The sequence below is a fragment of the Callorhinchus milii genome, unplaced genomic scaffold (genome assembly GCF_018977255.1).
Source record: "Callorhinchus milii isolate IMCB2004 unplaced genomic scaffold, IMCB_Cmil_1.0 Scaffold2, whole genome shotgun sequence".
NCBI classification, from domain to species: domain Eukaryota; kingdom Metazoa; phylum Chordata; class Chondrichthyes; order Chimaeriformes; family Callorhinchidae; genus Callorhinchus; species Callorhinchus milii.
The window spans coordinates 118,268,329-118,287,360 of record NW_024704743.1 but is presented as its reverse complement, the minus strand read 5'-3'; the positions used below and the strand labels follow the sequence as shown (position 1 = coordinate 118,287,360).

The following is a 19,032-nucleotide window of genomic DNA, read 5'->3' as shown; positions in this document are numbered from 1 at the left end:
TAGATGGATAGCACAGTGCCTTTGCCTGTGGCTTCAGCCTCTTCCGCAGTCTCAAAGGAAGACATCATACTGCCTTTGGTTACACTGTACCCATGGCTTGCAGGTGACACCACCATAGGTGTGATACTTACCAGAGAGTCTGCCTGAATTGTCTGCCCAAATAGCTTTAACAGCTGGGCACAGGGTAATGTGCCAATAAATCCTCAGCTACACTCTGTAGTTGTGCTTTAAGGTAATTGCAAAGGTTCACACATCTTCATTAAAAAGAATGAATTTCCCATCAAATATGGCTGGAATTTTTCTCCATACTTAAACCTCATTTATCTGAGTGTAACGGGTAGATTTCAGGTTAACAGCAAGAGGCGAGTGCTACTGAACGGTAAGAATGTGTAGTGTTGGAGTTGTGAGTAAGAATGTGTCATAATAATAATAATAATAATAATAATAATCCTTGCATTTGATATAGCGCTTTATCACGTCTCAAAGTGCTTCACAGAATAGACTGTAAAATTAATTGACTGTTTATTTTGTGGGCACAACGTGGCAGCCAATCGCACACAGCAGTGTCCTACAAACAGTCGTGGATTGAATGACCAAATTTTTTTGGGAGGGATTGTTACTCAAGGAAAAGCGATCCTTGGAAAAGGGATTATTACCCAAGGCCAATCGACTTAACAAGTGGATTCCCACTTACTGCTAGGTAAGCAGAGGTGTGTGGAGTAAGGAAACTTGCCTAAGGTTTTGCCAGTGTGTAGTGCTGGAGTTATAAGGAGAGTGTGTGGTGCTGGAGTTGTGAGCGAGACTGTGAGGGAGAGTTCTGATGATGCTGGGGGAAATCCACTGCTCCTTGAAGCAGTTGTACAGCACTTTGCCTGTTTAAAGAGGTCTGCACAGTAATGGCTGTTGTAGAAGTCATTAAACCTAATGGAGCCTGTTCTTTTTCTGTTCTGTAATGTGACTTAACGGTGCACTAGGGGTTTCATGACTAGCAAATTTATGTAGTTTAATAGTCTTAGCCGACATTAATCATCTAATTGTATTGTGGTGTTTCTGCAGCGCTGAGTTGTAAAGGTGCTGATGTTTGTGTTGTGATCACAGGATAGCTGAAGCCACTGAAAACTCAGAGGGCTGCACAGACGCCATCGATTGGGCAAATTGAAGGTGTGCACGACCAGCAATTACTCGTTGAGTGAACGAGCAAATTGTGAACTAGTCATAAAACCCTCCTGTTAGAAAAATGATGGTGGATAATTTTTTTTTCGGTTGTGTTTGAACGTCCCACTGTGGGGAAAAGGAGCCCCACTGCTCCTCCATACTGCAACATGCCGTGATGATTATTTTATATTGCATTCCACGGGGAATGAACAGTCTGAATTCACAATCTTAAAAGTACTATATGTAGTATTCTGGAAGAAAAAGGGGTGTGGGGGAGGGAAAAAAAACCTCCTCTCAACTTCCAGAAACCTTCCAAAAAGGGCTGATGTATTATTTACTTTAAAACTTTGATGGATAATTTGACACAGCAGTGTGTGATTCCTTTCACGAGCCAGTTTGTGTGTGTATATAGGGAGTGGGGCAGTGTGTGTGTGGATGGGGGGAAGGGTATGAAGAGTGGGGGCTGTGTGGGGAGAGAGAAGAACCTGCAGGAGTAAGGGGCTTGCTCCCCGCACAGTAGTTGTTGGGTTGCCTTCTTAATTTGGCTGGGGAATTTTTTTGTTTTTTTACCCGCGCACACAAAGAAAAAGTATTTGCAGTAAGCCAGAGGCAGACAGTAAGTACAGTAGTGTTTGACCCGGAATTTCTTCAGCAAATACACTCCCAATCATAATCCTTACATTTGATACAGCGCCGTTCACCTCCGGAGTAACTTCTCAAAGCGCTGGGAAATACTATAAAGTGCAGAGACCCGTGTATTTTATGGGCTAATGGAGCAGCCATTTTGCGCACAGTAATGTCCCACAAACAGCCATGGAGTGAAAGATCAATGTTAAAGGGGGGGCAGGACATCAGGAGAAGCTCCCTTCGCTTTTCAAATAGGTGAATGGGATCTTTAACGTCCACCGGAAAAGACACAGATGGGACCTCAGTTCAACATTTCAAGTGAAAGGCAGGACCTCGAATAAACGTCCTTCCGACGTGAAAGGTGCTATACAACTGTAATCTTGTTGATGTTGTTGTATTACACCCCTAGCACTACACAGGATTGTCAGCCTAGACTTTGAGCCCAAATTCCCATGGTGGGGCTTAAACATACAATGTTTTGCTACCGACTGAGCCAGGCTGACACCCTGAGCCAGAACTAAGAGGAAAATAACTGGGATTTTATGAAATCTTTGAGGGGTGGAGAAGCAAAAGATATATATATAATATATATATATACATATATATGATGATATGATATATATATATATATAGCAAATATAGTGAGGGAATTGCGCCCCAGACACAAGATTAGCAAATAGTGCTCGCTCTAGTCAGCCTGCTTCAGAAAATTTCAATTATAATATTTCCTTACACATCGTACAAACAGGAATGCTCCCAGAGTCAGGAAGTGGTTTGTACATGTGGCTTCTGCCCACAAAATACACACAGTCGCTTTACTTTAAAGTATTTCTTGTGAAGCGCTTTGAGTCGTCCTCCCGACATGAAAGGTGCTATACCAAATGTAAGAATTATTATTATCCATTACAATTTGACAGGTTGCAGGAAAGGCAACCTGATTGAAGTTTGCAGTAATTGTTTGCCTGTAGTCACTGGAAATGTAAGCGGTTAGATTCCTTCTGAGACCAGGCTCTAAGCTAGATAATAATAATAATAATACAGCACTTCACAGGATATACTGTAAAGTGTAGTGACTGTGTGTTTTGTGGGCGAAACGCAGCAACCAATTGCACACAGCAGTGTCCCACAACAGTCGTGGTTTGAGTGACCAAACTTATTATTATTTTTTTGGAGGGATTATTACCTCGGGAAAGCGATTCGCCAATCGACCAACGAACGGGTTCTTTCTTACTACTAGGTAAACAGAGGCGAGTGTTTGTGGAGTAAGGAAACTTGCCTAAGATATCCCCCCTGTGCCGCCCAGGTATTGAACCCAGGTCCTCTCGCTTGCGATGTGAATGCTGTAACCACTACTCCGTAGGAGGTGTGTGGAAGTATTAAACACTGAGTCACCATGAGGAGCTATAGGGAAGGCGGGGTGCGGGGCCAGGGGGAGTATTTGTCTAGCTTGTCTAGATAAAACCAAACGATCAATACTTTAGGAGAGTAGACTGGAGGACACAGATTTTGAGTTGTAAAGTGCAAAATTTCAGGACAGACACCAGGAAGGAATTCTCTTACCGATGGGGTAACTAATGACTAGGAGGGGAAGGAAGGGCGGTTGAGGCCAGGACACTGGGACTCATTTAAAAAACAGCTGGATGCTATAATGGCAGAATGGTAGGTGGGTGTTCTTTGGGGATGAGATCAGATGGGCCAAAGGGCCTTCTTCTTCTCAGCAAATCTTGTGTAAAGGGCTCACAGAATCAATCACTTAGAAGAGAAAACAGCCACGCACTGACTGCACTCGGAACTAATGCTTGCTTTGACTCTGGAGTCAGTTCTGCTTTGTGCAGAAACAAAGATCAATTTAAAGGTGCTTTGTCTTGGCACATATGTGGTTTGCGAGCCGGAAAATGCCACAGGCCAAGAGAGACCAATGACGGCAGACACATGAGCCCTGATGTTATTTTTTTCGGAAATACCTTTTTTTTGTTGAAACATTACACTGTGTTTCTACAGAGCATTGGTTACCTGTTTTTGCGCAAGAATGCCTTGCAAGCCAGCCATAAAATTGTCCAATGATAATACTCATTAACCAAAGAAAGCTGAGCGCCCAGCAGTTGGCTGGCTCAGTTAGTAGCACCCTTGCCTCGGAGTCAGAAGCCCCCACATCAGGACTTTGAACTCATATAGTTGACGCTGACACTCCCGATGCCGTAGTGAGCGAGGATAACTCTGCATGGTCAGAGGTGCTCAGATGGGGCATTAAACCGAGACCCCGTCTGCTTATTCAGGTCAGAGATCCCCCCCACAGCACTACTCGAAAAGAGAAGGGAGTTTCTCCTGGGGACTGTCCAACCATACCCCAGTTAAAAACCGATCGTTCACTTCAAGGCTGTTTGTGGGGCATTGCTGTGCGCAAATTGGCTGCCACCCGCACCAGCAAAACTATTCTTCGCAGTTACATCTTGCGAAGCACGTTGAGACATCTCGACAACATGCTGAGAGCCTATATCAAACGGAAGGATTATTATTATTATTAATTAACCAATGGCGGCTAAACCTTATGTTCTGTGAACACATTCGCCTCTGTGAGCTGGAATGTCTTCAGCTTGGCTCAGCGACTCTTACTTTGCTTTTTTTTGTTCACGTAGAAAAATAATGTTGTTCGACAAATGTTCAATGTTGTTCACATTCAAATCCATCCATGGTCTCGTCCCCCCACCCCCACCCCACACCACCACTCTACCTGTGCAACCCCCACCCCCACCTCCAACTACAGCATTCCCGGCCCTCTCCCTTAGATCAGCCTGCTTCATGTTCCCCGTCCATCTCAAGAACATCTGCGGGTGGGCTTTCAGCTATTCTGCCCCCGCTCTCTGGAACTCCATCCCTGAGTCCCTTTGACTCCCTCCCTCCCTCCCCTCCTTCAAGGCGTGTCTCAAAATGTTCCTTTTCAACTGCGCTTTCGGTCATCTTTCCCATTCCCACTCTGCCTTCCGCCCCTCCCTCTCCTCCAGCTCAGGTGCCCATCCATCCATCCATCCATCCATCCAGCACCATCAAGACACCTCCTGAAGTGAAAGGCGCTGTCCAAATACAAAGTCTTCTGTCCACAGTAGAAACAGCAGCAAAAGTTCATTTATTGGGTTAATCGAAGGCGCTCTCAGAGCGAGTTTAATGTACAAAAAAACCTGAAGAAGTGTAAGTCCACCATAAACCACTGGTATTGATCGGGAGGGAAGACTGCCCATACTGGAAGCTGCAGGCAGACCAACACCTCGTCGACTGCTCACAAAAGTCCTTTGAACGCTGTCCTTGAGAACGCCTTCAGAAAGGAATTCTCCGAGTGTTTGGAGAGAGGTAGAATACAGTACATGTCAGCTTGATCCCCGAGGATTGTATTTAGTTCTCTTAATAGCTGTTACGAGCCAACATTATATCCACGGAGTAATTTTCCTTGGAGGTGCACGGCTTGCTTTGTGTCAATATTCTGGCATTTTCAGTCACGTACAATGTATGCTACTGGGAGCAGTAGAGGAGCCAGCCAGTCTCATAATGGTCTGCATTCATTAATAAGGCTACAGCGTCTGTCCCTTCACTGCCCGCAGCGAGAATACCTTCCACGTCTTTGGGGAATGGTGCAGACACATTTAAAAGACGCTTCCACCTTTCTTCCCCCCACCCCCTCCCTCCTCCCTCTCTCCCCCCTTCCTTCTTCCCTCCATCCTTCTCTCCCCTCCCCCACTTTCCCCCTCTCCTTCCCTCCCCTCCCTCTGTCTCTTCTCGCGGGTTAAGGATAAAATGCAGCAACTTTGCAGCCATCTCCTCTAAGTCATCCACACACGAATAACCTTAATGGGTCGAAGATCTACGCAGGTCAAAAGACTTATTATCCTGTCTGTCGGAAGCCGATTGCCTCTGCTAAGAGAGGACCTGCAGTGATGTGTTTTTTATAAAAGGGCGATGGTAATTCTGCGGCACTGTGTCAGCCCAGTGCCAGCCACTATTAATATTTTGAAGGAGAACAGGAAGCAAGGAGACTGGCTTAAGCTTGTCACTCCAATCCGTCCTACATTTGGGAGGGGGAGGGAGGGGGCAACACAGTCAAAAATGTGACATGCTCACGTTATCCAGGCCATATCTCAGCTCCAACTTCCACCTCCCCCACGCACCCCCCCACCCTCCCCTCACCAACCCTCTCCTGTCCTCTTCCCTCCCCGCCAGTCATTGGTGAATTTATGTTGAATTCAGCCCCCTCTATGCAGTGCTTAGCCAGATTGTAGCAGTGAAGAGGACTCTCTCTGTGTACATCACACTCAGCCTGTAATGGTGCAATTTGGCAAACAATTTGGTGACTTTAGCCACGCCACGTGCGTACCCATGAGTGACTGGTTCATTAATCACCCATCTGCTAGCAGAAAATGTCACTCTAACCTAACTGACTGACTTGACTGCCTGCCGCATGTCTTATGAGTGCTGCCTGAGCGTGTTTGTTTAAGGGGTTCACTCTTGGAGTTATGAGTGGCGCGATACTGATCAGGAATTTGTCCGTCTGTTCCTCCTCTGGTTACGGTTGAGGATAATTAAAATGACACTCCGATGCAGTGCTGAGGGCTGGGGGGCTGCATTATCGGAGGTGCTGTCTTTTGTTTCGGATGAGACAGGGTCCGTCTTCCTGTGGTTAAAGATCCCTACGGCACTTCTCAGAGAGAGAAGGGAGCAATGTTCCACAGAGAACTGTGAAACAAATCACCAGGTAAAATAGATGATTTGTTTCACAGCTCTTCGTGGGGCATTGCTGTGCACTAAATTAGCTGCTATGTTCACCTACAAATACAGTGATTGAATTTTACCCCATATTCTGTGAAGCACATTAGGATGCCCTCCCAACAAATAAGGCACTACACTAAATGCAAGGATTATTATTAATAAGAATGATATTAATAATAATCCTTGCATTTGATATAGCACTTGATCTCACTCGTGAGATGTCTTAAAGCGCCTCACAGGATATACTGTAAAGTGCAGTGACTATATTTTTTGTGGGCGAAACACGGCAACCAGTTGCGCACAACTATGTCTCACAAACAGTCATGGATTGAATAACCAATTTTATTTGCTAGAATGTTGGCCAGGACACAGAGAAACTCCCTTCTCTCTCGAATAGTGCCACGGGCTCTTTAACGTCTACCTGAACAGACAGACGGGACCTCGGTTTAACGTCTCATCCAAAGGACGGCAACTCTGATAATTCAACACCGCCCCAGCGTGGCATTAGAGTGTCAGCTTAGACTATGTGATTCCACGTGGGGCTTGAACCCACCAACCACTGCGCCAGGCTGACATACAACTAGTATTATCATTAAAGTCAGCAGCTTTGTCTGCTGTTTGTACCTCAGCATATTATGCACCATTTATCAATAGAGCAATCTGTAAATTGACTTTAGCTTTCTGCTTACCACTGCACACAGTACTGGGTTTGATCCCCAGATGGTGTCTGATTGCCTTGGGTCTTGCAGAAACCGAGGCTTTGTTATGCTGTGTCACTGCTTGGTTGGTAAATCCATTGCCAGAGTGAAACTGAACAACACAAACCTGGAACGGCCCGGATTCATTACGCTCTGTCCGTGTTGAGTCAGCTGATGTCAGTCAAGCCGAGACAAAGGCCATCCCTTAATGACACAGGGCTGGAGAGAGGGGGGAGGAAAGGGGAATCAGAGCTTGCTGTGCTTAATGCACAGGGAAGAAACTCCCTTCTCTCTTCGAACAGTGCCATGGGATCTTTTAACACGCACAGGACCTCGATTTAACATCTCATCCAAAGGATGGCACCTCCAACAATGCAACAGCCTCCCATTGCTGCATTGGAGCTTAGACCATGTGATTCCAAGTCCTGAAGCTCCAAGTATTCTGCGACATTACCCTGAGTGAGAGGCGGTATATAAATGCACGTTGTTGTTGTTGTTTATGTCTATTCAGTAACCTCTATTGGTAAGGACATAGGCCTGAACACAAAATAGTGCAGGGAAACTCCACCAAAACGTTTTTGTCAAGGACTCAATACTAACTGAAAGTGTATTCCTTACGCTTCTAGCTTCTGGCACTGACCAGCCAGCTTCCTTCGCTGAAAAATGACCAACTTCCAGATTGTCACGTCGTGAGTGTTGCACAAATGCATAGGAAGGGTTGTTGACGCCACCTCCGGTGTGGTGCACAAAGCTGAGCATTCCACATCAGGAAATCTTCCCATGTCTGGAATGGGGCTCCCGCTCTCTCGCTCTCTCTCTCTCTCTCACTCGAGAGGGGAAGCAAACGGGGTCACCTTGGAGCTGAACTGGCTCCAGAGTGACGTTCCTGGCAATAGAATGTCGGAATTGAGCCAGTCCTCTGTGACCGTCTCGGTAGTCCAGTTCCTGCGCCAGGCAGATCTGCAGTACTCCAGGGAGCTGCTGATGACAGCGCAGCCCAGCCTGGATCATCGGCAGGACCTGGAGGGGCAGATTAGTCACTGGGGGCAGGAAATCATCCCACTCAGCTCCTGTTAACCCTGCAAAGCCAAAGCCTTAACGGCTAGGGTGGTAATAACCGGAGGAAAGTGAAAGAATTGCCCACATCGATTATAATGATCATGGCATTTGATTTGGCGCTCAGTACCTCATCAAGACATCTTAAAGGTTTGTTACGATCTGGAATGCACAGCCTGAAAGGTTGGGGAAAGCAGATTCCATAGTAGCTTTCAAAAGGGAATTAGATAGGGACTGGAAAAGGAAAAGTGTGTAGGGCAATGGGGTAAGAGTGGGGGAGTGGGACTAGATGGATAGCTCTTTCAAAGAGCTGGCACAGATACGATGGACCGAATGGCCTCCTTCTGTTCTATAAGATTCTATGATTCTATGTCTTATCTGCAGCACTCCCCTCCCCTCCTCCACCACCGTCACCACCACATTATAAAGCAGATTTTTAAAAAAATTTAAATATGAAAATGAACAGCATCGCTCTACTGCCAAGGGAAGCAAGGAGCCATTAATCCACTAACATCTGAGGCACACGCAGGGAGAAATGAGGGGCTTTCTGGCAGGGAGAAGTAGGAACCAACTGAGTGACTCAAACCCAAGATGCAGCCAAGAAACCTTGCAACTACTTAAGCATTCCCTACCGATGAGTCCCAAAAAGATGTTTTATTTAAGGTTGTGGTGGTAGGGGTGGGGGGGAGAGGACGTTTTTCTTAAGAGCAGTTTGTTACTGGATGAAAAATAAGTGAAGTGAGCTTCCGACCAGCTAACCTGACACTCAGGAGTGCATTAGCGCTTCCGACCTTCGGGGTGGGGAGGGTGGGGGGGAGTTCTTGACGATCCTCCCAGATGTGACACAAAGTGGCAGATCTCTCAATGGTCCTCTGTCGGTTCAAATGGCGAAGGAAAAAAAGAGTGTTTTTCCCGCAATTGTCTAGCCATGTAAACACTTGGTCTCCAAAGCATCGCACCAGCCCGGCACATTACTGACTCCTGGCAATTTGGATACGGTTATGTTCCATTTCATAATCCCTTTTTAATAATCTTTCATTTCATAATGCCATTTAATAATTCCTCCCTCTCCCCAAAATCGTTTGATCACTCAATCCACCACTGTTTGTGGGACACTGCTGTACGCAATTGGCTGCCACGTTTTGCCCACAAAATAAGTAACAGTCAATCTACTTTTGCATTATATTCTGCGAGGCGCTTTGAGATGTAACTGCGTGATGAGGTGCTATAGCAAATGCAATGGTTATTATTATAATTATTATTATTATATGTTGGGCATTCGTCACAGACATCAGAGAGGAAGTTTGACTGGAACAATAGCAACAACTTGCACTTAAATAGCGCCCTTCAAGGGGGAAAAGCTCTCAGAGAGCTGACTCGGAATCTGTCGCCTCAGTGTGTCCAAACGTGATTTAAAAAAAATAAAAGTACCGAGTGTGTTAATCAAGAGCTCAGCTTTCTTTCGTCTGCTTCCTAAATCTCCAGGACCCGCGCTGCGTAATTCCGATTTTCCCTTGTTATCCAGCATGAAGAGCGTTACGTAAGTGCAAATTGTCATTAACACTACTGAAAACCTCCTTAGAACAAGCTGTTTCCAAGGCAGTCTTCATCTCTCTTGTTTGTAAGTGTAGCTCCTTCTTGTCCAGCTAGTGATTGTTGTCTTTGGGTGGGAGGTAAGCTTGCGGGTGATGTACTTGGCAACGGAGTGTCGGAATCGAGTCAACCCTTTGTGGCGGTCTGAGTAGTCCCGATTCCTGCGCCAGGCAGGTCCACAGTACTCCAGGGCAATGCTGCTGACAGCGCAGCCAACCTGGCTCATTGGCAGGATTTGGAAGGGCAGACCAGTGACTGGAGACAGGGACTCTTCCCGCTCATCTACTATTAACCCTGCAAGGCAAAGCCCTAATGGATGGGGTGAAACATTTTCACATGTGGGCATATAAATTGGTGTCGGGGGCATGCATGATATTCTCAGTCTGGTTTGGATATTTTGAAACATGGTGATCACATAGTCGAAACATCTCCAAGTGCTTAGCAGGGCTTTACTGTGAAGCGCAGTGACTGTAACCAGAAAAGATATAGAGACTCCCACTTATGATCGTGAGTTTAACATTGTCGTTTCTGCTGCTTGAATACTCCGCTCTGACTTATGAAAAGGAGGGATACAAGCAGTATTCGAACACTATATGTAACAGGCAACACACCCTCTAAAGCTTTGTCCCGCCCTCCAGACTTTCTGTGTCACCGTCATTCACCAGTGACAGTTAAAATTGGCTTTGTATCTCGTTCTGCTCAAAATGCTGTTTGGGAGACATTTCTGTGCCCAAATTGGCTGCCACATTCAACCACAAAATACACTTTACAGTATATATTGTGAAGCACTGTGAGACATCCTCTCAATGTGAAAGGCGCTGTACCAGGTGTAAGGCTCATTATTGTTATAATCTTTAAAGGGAGAGGTTGTGTGTGTTGAATGTATATAGATGTCCTCATAACGTGAAAGGCGCTATACAAATGTAATTTGTTGTTGTTGTTGTAGAGGTATCTGTTGGTTGAACTCTCATCCATTGGCTCCTAATTCTAAACCAACTCTCCATGGATCTAATCTTTCCAAGAACTTGGAGGCCTGTAGCTCAGTGGTTAGAGTACTCGCCTCGCAAGCAAGAGACCTGGGTTCAATTCCCGGCGTGTGAAAAGTTTCTTTACTCCACATGCCTCTGCTTACCTAGCAGTAAATAGGAACCCGGAAGTTAGATGATTGGCAGATAGCTTTAACTTAAAAAAAAATTGATCACTTCAATCCACGGCTGTTTGTGGGACCTGCTGTGCACTGCTGTGCTGTGCCATGTTTTGCCCACAAAATACACAGTCATTTCACTTTACAGCATATTCTGTGAAGCGCTTTGAGACGTCTCAAAGACATGATAAGGCGCTATATCAAATGGAAGGATTATTATTATATCAAAATGTAAGGAACAACTACAACAACTTGGATTTATATAGCGCCCTCCACGCCGGACGGCGTCTCAGAGCGCTTCACAGTAACGGATCCCGGGGCCAGGCCAGGGGGAGGGGGAGGAAGGTGACCAAAGGCGCGATCAAAAAGAAAGGTCTTCAGCTGAGACCTGAAAATAGGAATGGAGGGGCAGAGGTGAAGGGAGTGAGGAAGGGAGTTCCAGAGTCTCAGGGTATAGTGGCTGAAGGCACCGAGGGTGGAGCGGAGGACTCTGGGGACGAGGAGGAGGCCAGACCCAGAGGAACAAAGGCAATGGGTACTGTTTTGAGGAGAGAGGAGGTCAGAGAGATAGGGGGGTGCAGAGGAGTGGAGGGATTTGAATACAAGGGTGAGGATCTTTAAGTTGATCCTCTCTGGCACAGGCAGCCAGTGCAGTCTGGCAAGGACTGACTGAGGTGATCGGGGAGCGGAGTTTGGTGCGGGTAAGAATGCGGGCGGCAGAGCTTTGTATGACCTGAGTTTTATGGATGGTAGTGGAGGGGAGACCGGCGAGGAGGGCATTTGAATAGTCTGGCCGAGAGGGAACAAAGGCGTTATGGACCAGGGTTTCAGCGGCTCTTGGAGTGAGGTATTGGCGGAGACGGGTGATGCGTTGGAGGTGGAAGAAAGTGGTGAGGGACCGGATGTGGGGGAGGAAGGATAATTGGGGGTCGAACCTGACGCCTAGGACTATTAACTTTGATTAACCAACTTCCATTTAAGATTGGATTTGCGAATGGTCCAAATTTACAGGAAATTCCTGTGATGTGCTTTGAGACATCCAATATGAAAGAAAGGCACTATATCAAATGTGAGGAGTATTATTATTAATTATAAATTATGATTCTGTGAATTGTATCTGCAGCTCGTGTACTCTCGCGCGCCAGGCTCTGCAACCCCATCAAGATCTTCGTCCTCACTTTCAAGGCCATCCATGGCCTTGCCCCCTCCTACCTCTCTGACCTGCTGACTCCCTACCAACCTGCCCACTCCCTCTGTTCAGCGGACTCTGGTTTGCTCCATGTCTCCCGCCCGACCCGCCCTACCATCGGTGGCCGGGCTTTCAGCCTCTCTGCCCCCACGCTCTGGAACTCCAGACCACGGTCCCTTCACCTCGCTTCCTCCCTTGCCTCCTTCAAGGTCGGTCTCAAGACCCTTCTCTTCGACCGTGCCTTTGGTTTCCCTCCCACCGCTCTGCCTTCCCTCACCCTACACCATCCCTCCCCCATGCTCGGGCCCCAACACCTGATTGTTCAGCGCTTTGGGACATCCTCCCGACGTGAAAGGCGCTCTATAAATGTAATTTTGTTGTTGTTGTTGTCACATAATAATAGTAGTAATAATCCTTCCCTTTGATATCGCGCCTTATCACGTCGTTAAGGCATCTTAAATCTCTTCGCAGAACATATTATCTAGTGGTTGACCGTGTATTTTGTGGGCGAAACAAAATAACTAAATTAATAAATACATTTATTAGTGAATAAGAAAAAAAAACAAATCGGGATTTGAATAGATGGCAGAGGAGATTGGTGTGATTGCTGTGTGTGCTGCTCTTAGGTTTACTGGTGTGTGTATGTGTGTGTCGTGTGCGTTGGGAGCTGCCGGTCAGGTGGTCTTTACACTCCAGCCCCTGGCACTCTCCACGGACATCATCAAAGCTGCTCGTTGGTTAAGAGTGGATTCAGAACTCTGCTCCCAGCTCCAGCCCGGCAGCTCCCTGGACACCCCCGAGGATGTGTTAACTTGACAGCCGGCATCTCTTTTGCGCTCCCAAATGTAGCACGATTTGACAGACTTTCTCTTCATTTCAAGCTATCAACGTGTATAATGTAGTGGTTCATTGAGGGCCCTTCAGAAAAGGAACTGGTGCTGTCAAACAGACTTGCCCAACAGTATGTCGATGTTCTATGTTTAGTCAACAAATTGTGTGGCGTTGTGTGAAGAGGTACCTTAATATCCAGTCATGGTAGTGGAGTCCATTACACTCTATTGAAGGAATATGCCAGCGTAATGCCTGTCTTTGTGGTTTATGTGTTTGTGTGTGTGTGGTGGTGTGGGGGGAGGAATTCCCCAATGGTTAATTGTTTTGCAAATTAAAAGCAAAAAGCAAATGATTTCTTATTGAACGATCCCAAGCCGGGAGTGTCAGTGTCAGGCCTTGAAATTGCTTGTCCCCCGATCGCTGCTGACGAAAAGAAGCTCACCATCTTAGATAGAAAGAAAGGAAAGAAAGAAAAGAACTTGCCTATTTAGAGCATTTTATTACATTGAAACATGCGCTTTATAATATGTAGTGACTGTTTCTGCAGCAAACACAGCTTTGATGTGAATAATTGGAGCCCGTTCATTATGAGATTTATTCCACAAGCCTTTTATTTTCCAGTTGAAATGTCTCTTGTCTTGTTTTTCTCTGGAGGCGATTGTTTTGCAATCCATTCAAGTCCTTATTGTCCAGTCGAGATCCAAGCACCCTCCGTGGTGCTCTGCTTTAATTGTTAGTGCTAATGAAGGTGAAATAGTTAGCCTGCCAGTGAGTGACAAGTTGAATGGGCTGTGTTTGCCCAGTCACAGTTGACGATCGTACGTAATAACCATAAAACCTTCTAGTACCTCCATCAGTCAATTGGAATGAGACGATGAGTGAGGCTACCAATTGGTTTGCAACTGGAATGGAGCCCACACCACATTCCAGCCTTGGCTGCAACCCAAAGCGTTTCTGCTTCAGAGTTGCTGCTGCTGTGAAACAGTGAGGATCATCAACGGGAATGAGAGGGAGATAGAGAGACAGAGAGAGAGAGAGAGAGAGAGAGAGAGATAGAGGAATGTCTTAAATAAACAGTAAATGGGGTCGGCTCGAGGAGCCAAAGCGCTAACAGACCCAAAAAATAATCCCCCTGGGATCGGTGTTCCCAAAAGCAGCCGCCCAGGCACTTGTACCAATCACTAGCTCTCCTCGGCAACCCGCCTGCTGACCTCTCAGCAGAGAAGCCCTCCTTTCCTTCAGGCAGTGCACTACACACCCGCACACTCACTCCCAGCAGCAGTCTTTCACTAGGTCGCAACTGAACAACAGTTGCAATAGAAAAGAAATGCATCCGTTTGACAGGAATCACACACAAAAATGTGTGTCTCGAGTTACACAGAGAGACATGGCACAGAAACAGGCCATTCGGCCTAACCATCTGTGCCGATGTTTATACTCCACACGAACCTTCTATTCCCGTCTCCTATACCCCTCTGTACCTTTCTCCTATACCTGCATCAAGTTTCTTCTTAAATTCATTGATGCCCTCTGCTTCAACCACAGTGAGTTCCACATTCTCACCACCCTGTGTGAAGAAGTTCCTCCTAAACTCCCTGTTAGATCTATCACTATCTATCTATCACCTCCCCATTAAATTTATTTTATGTTTCTACATCTTTAATTTATTCATTTTCGATTCCCCAGCAAATTGAAACAGCCCATCAATGTCCACCCTCACCAAATAACCTTAGCCTTTCAGCCTAGCCTCACACTGGTGCCCACAAGTACAGTCTGTACGGTAAATCCTATGGAGTGCTTTGAGACAATTCTCTCGACGTGAATTTCGCTGTATCAAATGAACGATTAATATCATTAATATTGCTGGAAGAAATAAGATCAAATGGGCCTAGGGGTATTCTTAATTCGAAATATGTTTGTGAGTCACTGCTGCGTGCAAATGATCTGAGTTTGATTCCCGGGCAGGGCGAAAGGTTAGGCAAGATTCCTTACTCCTCTGTTTACCTAGCAGTATGTAGGAAACTGGTTGTTAGTCAGTTGGCAGATCACTTTTCCGGAGGTAATAATCCCTTCAATTCTTTTTAAAAATAACAATAACTTGATCACTGAATCCCCGACGGTTTGTGGGCTGTGCACAATTGGCTGCCGTGTTTCGCCCAGAAAATATACAGTCAATTCACCTCATAGTTTTATTCTGTGAAATTCCTTGAGTTGTCTCGAATATGTGATAACGCACTATATTAAATGCAAGATTATTATTATAATAAATGGGCTGCATACGAAATATGCAACTTGTGAAGCGCTTTTGAGGTCTCGTAAGCTGTGAAGTTGGTTTCTGACCTAATTTCCTCATTTTTTTTTCTTTTAAACACACAGAACCATACAATGACGCAGCACAGCAGTTAATGCTGAAGAACAAGGTGCCAGACTGCTAGCTCGGGAAGGCGAAACTTCTAAAAAAAAAGTTTTATCACCTCCTCACTCTCTGCACGGGAATGATTTCAGAGATGGACATTTTTTGGAAAAGCATTGTAATATAATATAAAAAAAAACTTGCATCAGTCAAAAACTATTGATTTTTTTTCATGTGTTTGACACTTTAAGCCAACCTACAAGTTTTCTGTATATATACATATATATGTATAATATATATATATAAAATGTTACACATTGCATTATGTTACCGATCTTTGTGCCAGATATGAAGCTGGTTCCCAACAAACATGGACTGTATTTTTTGTGGGCATTTTAGTAAAACCAATCCATGGCCATACATGTGGTATATGTAATGTATAATGAACATCAAGCTTTTTTTTTCCTTTCTAGATCCCATCGGGAGCTCCTTGTGTTTAAACTTTTCTTTAACAAATTCTATACAGCCAACCCTCCATTCGATTAAGTCATGCTTATACATAACTGTTATTAGTGTTTGCTCTGATGTCTGAACCTGGATATTACTGGAGTTACTGTTTTCGAGTAGGAGAGAAACCCATGTATCAATGAGTGCTTTCGTTTTCTATGGTTTCTGCTTCAGGATTGAAGCAGCGATCATTGAGAAGCCCCCTTTTCTCTCCCCTCCACCACTGTCTATCACCCCTGCTCTCCCACCACCCGTCAAGCGCTGGAGTGCATGACCCCCTTCAAGACTACAGTGTGGGTGACACTTTATTCTACTGTAAAATAGGACGCGCAGGTTAGGGTTCAAAAAACGTGTTTTTTTTTAAATAAATAAAAGTCCTGTAAGAATGAAAAGGGAGCCACGTTACAGATCGTTGTGAAATTTGTGGCAGATTTTGAAACGTTCGCAGTGAGTGCCCACTGTTCATGGAAATGACTGAAAACCAAAGCACGCTAATGATATTGTACACTGGGTACTTTGATTTTTAAAATTGACATGGTACAGTAAGTCTTGTAGCATCTGGGTTTGTCCTTTTAAATAAACAAACGTTCAACAATTTTAGATTGCTTCTTCGACTTATTTACACTAACACCATTTTTGTTTATTGCAAAAAAAAAGCTTGAATGTATTTTGTTTCTCTGCCAGCAAACCGACGAACCAGCAATACAGCAGGTATGTGTGCAGACGGCTTCACTTGTTGGTCTAACCTTTTGGCTGCCGAGGGCCGGATTTGAGAAATGTTGGGGAGGGAGCGGGTGGGACAGATGAAATGGATTTGGGGGGTGGGGGGGGGAGGGGGCGGATGAAATTGGACCGCAGACCACCAATTGGACCACCCTGGTCCAGCAGCACACATATGACTACACACCACAGTGCACTGAATCCTACCGAGTGCTTTGAGATGTCATGACGATGCGATAAGGCACTATATCAATTGTAAGGCTGATTATTACTTCAAGATATTTTTCATCAAATTATCGCAGCAGGTCCAGAATACAACAACAACAATGTGTAAGTTGTGTGTTAGCCTGGCTCATTTGGTAGCACTCTCCCCTCTTGAGTCACGATGCTTGTGGGTTCAAGGCCCACATTAGATTTGTGACTCATAGAGTCTCAGCTAACACTCCAGTGCAGTGGGGAGGGAGGAGTGCTGCATTGTCAGAAGTGCCATCCTTCAAAAGTGACTTTAAACCGTGGTCCGGGTCTGCCTGTTCAGATGGGCGTTACAACAACAACTTGCACTTAAAACAACAACAGGAGAATGTCCCAAGCGCTGGACATTCAAGAGTTTTGGACCCGAGCTGGGGGTCGGGATTGGGGAGGGAGGAGGGCAGGGGGGGAAGCAGGGAGATCGAAAGCACGGTCGAAGAGGAGGGTTTTGAGATGGGTCTTGAAGGAGGCAAGGGAGGGGACGAGGCGGAGGGACTGCGGGATGGAGTTCCAGAAGGTGGGGGCAGAGTGGCAGAAGGCCCACCAGCGAATGGTGGGGTGGGCGAAGCGGGGGGACGTGAAGCAGGCCAGTGCCTGCTGAGCGGAGGGAGCAGGCTGGTTGGTAGGGGGTTAGGAGGTCACAGAGGTAGGGGGGAGCAAGACCATGGAGGACTTTGAAGGTGAGGACCAGGATCTTGAACTGTATCCTCTGTGTGATCGGAAGCCAGTGGAGTCAGGCGAGGATGGGGGTGATAGAGTCATGGAGCCTGGTGCAGGAGAGGACATGGGCTGCATAATCTGGATAATCTGCAGCCTATGGAGGGAGGAGTTGGGGAGGCCGACAAGCAAGGAGTTTGCATAATTAAGCCTCAATGTTGTGATTGCGTGTATGAGGGTTTCGGTGGCTTGCAGAGTGAGACAGTGGCGGAGCCGGGCAATGTTGCCGCCGCAAAGTGGAACATGGGACGGATGTGGGGTAGAAAGGATAGTTGGGGGTCAAACAACACTCCCAAGGTTCCGGACTGGCTTAGCAAGGTGGAGTGTGCAACCATGGATGGTGATGCTGTCAGCACCTGAAATGTGGAGGCGCTGACAGGAGCCAATCAGGAGATCCTGGGTCTTGTTGACGTTCAACTGAAGAAAGTTAGTTCTCATCCAGGACTTGAGGTCTGACTGACATTCTGCCAGGACAGCAGTGGGTCCTGGAGTCAAGGCTGGAGGCAGAGAAGTAGAGTTGGGTATCATCCTCATACATGTGGAAGTTGACTCCATGTCTGCGGATGATTTCACCAAGAGGGAGCATATAGATGTTGAAGAGGAGGGGATCAAGGACAGAGCCCTGAGGAACGCTGCACAAGATGGGGCGGGGGATAATATAGCGCCTTCCATGCAGCATAGCATCTCAAAGCTCTTAACAGTGGTGGAGCACAGTCGAACAGGACAGTCTTCAGGCGGGACTTGAAAGAGGGGAGAGTGGAGGCAAAGCGGAGGGATTGAGGGAGATTGTTCCAGAGTTTGGGGGCATAGTGGCTGAAAGCCCGACCTCCGATGGTGGGGCAGAGGGTACGAGGGACGAGCAGGAGGCCGGTGCCAGTCGAGCGGAGGCGCTGGGTGGTGGATTGGGGAGTGAGGAGGTCAGAGAGTTAGGGAGGTGCCAGAGAGTGAATGGATTTGAACATGAGTGTGAGGATCTTGAAGTCAATCCATTGAGTGATGGGGAGCCAGTGGAGTCTGGTCAGAACTGGTGAGATGTGGGTACGGAGTTTTGTGCCGGGTCAGTATGTGGGCAGCAGCGTTTTGAATGAGCTGGATCTTTTGAATAATGGAGCTGGGGAGACCGGCGAGGAGTGGGTTAAAGATCCCATGGCGCTATTCAAAAAAAACGGGAGTTTTTGGCGGCTGCCAAATAAAATTGGCCATTCACTTCATGGCTGTTTGTGGGAATTGTTGAGTTATAAAGAGAAGCCCGAGAGATGACCTCTTGGAAGAAAAGGAAATAACAAGAAGGAGTTACAGTATTTAATATTGTATTTATTGTATTGTGCTTTGTTTTTAATAAAATGCTTATAAATGTCAAAAAAACTGCACAATAATTGCTGTCAAGTGGAGTAGTTATGTACTTGTAGGCAAAAGGAACAATCAATTGGCTCTCCAG

General features: G+C 46.2%; 1 protein-coding gene across 4 annotated transcripts in view; it reads left to right on the top strand.

Moving 5' to 3' along the window:
• The window catches only part of LOC103179744 (zinc finger protein 521), a 241,460-nt gene extending 224,955 nt beyond the window's left edge, over positions 1-16,505 (top strand). For all 4 annotated transcript variants that reach the window (XM_042346859.1, XM_042346858.1, XM_042346860.1 and 1 more), the window contains one exon: positions 15,425-16,505. In XM_042346859.1, the coding sequence (XP_042202793.1) occupies positions 15,425-15,454 (30 nt within the window). In that variant the 3' untranslated portion in view covers positions 15,455-16,505. The remainder of the gene's footprint in view (positions 1-15,424) is intronic.
• The last annotated feature ends 2,527 nt before the right edge of the window (positions 16,506-19,032 follow it).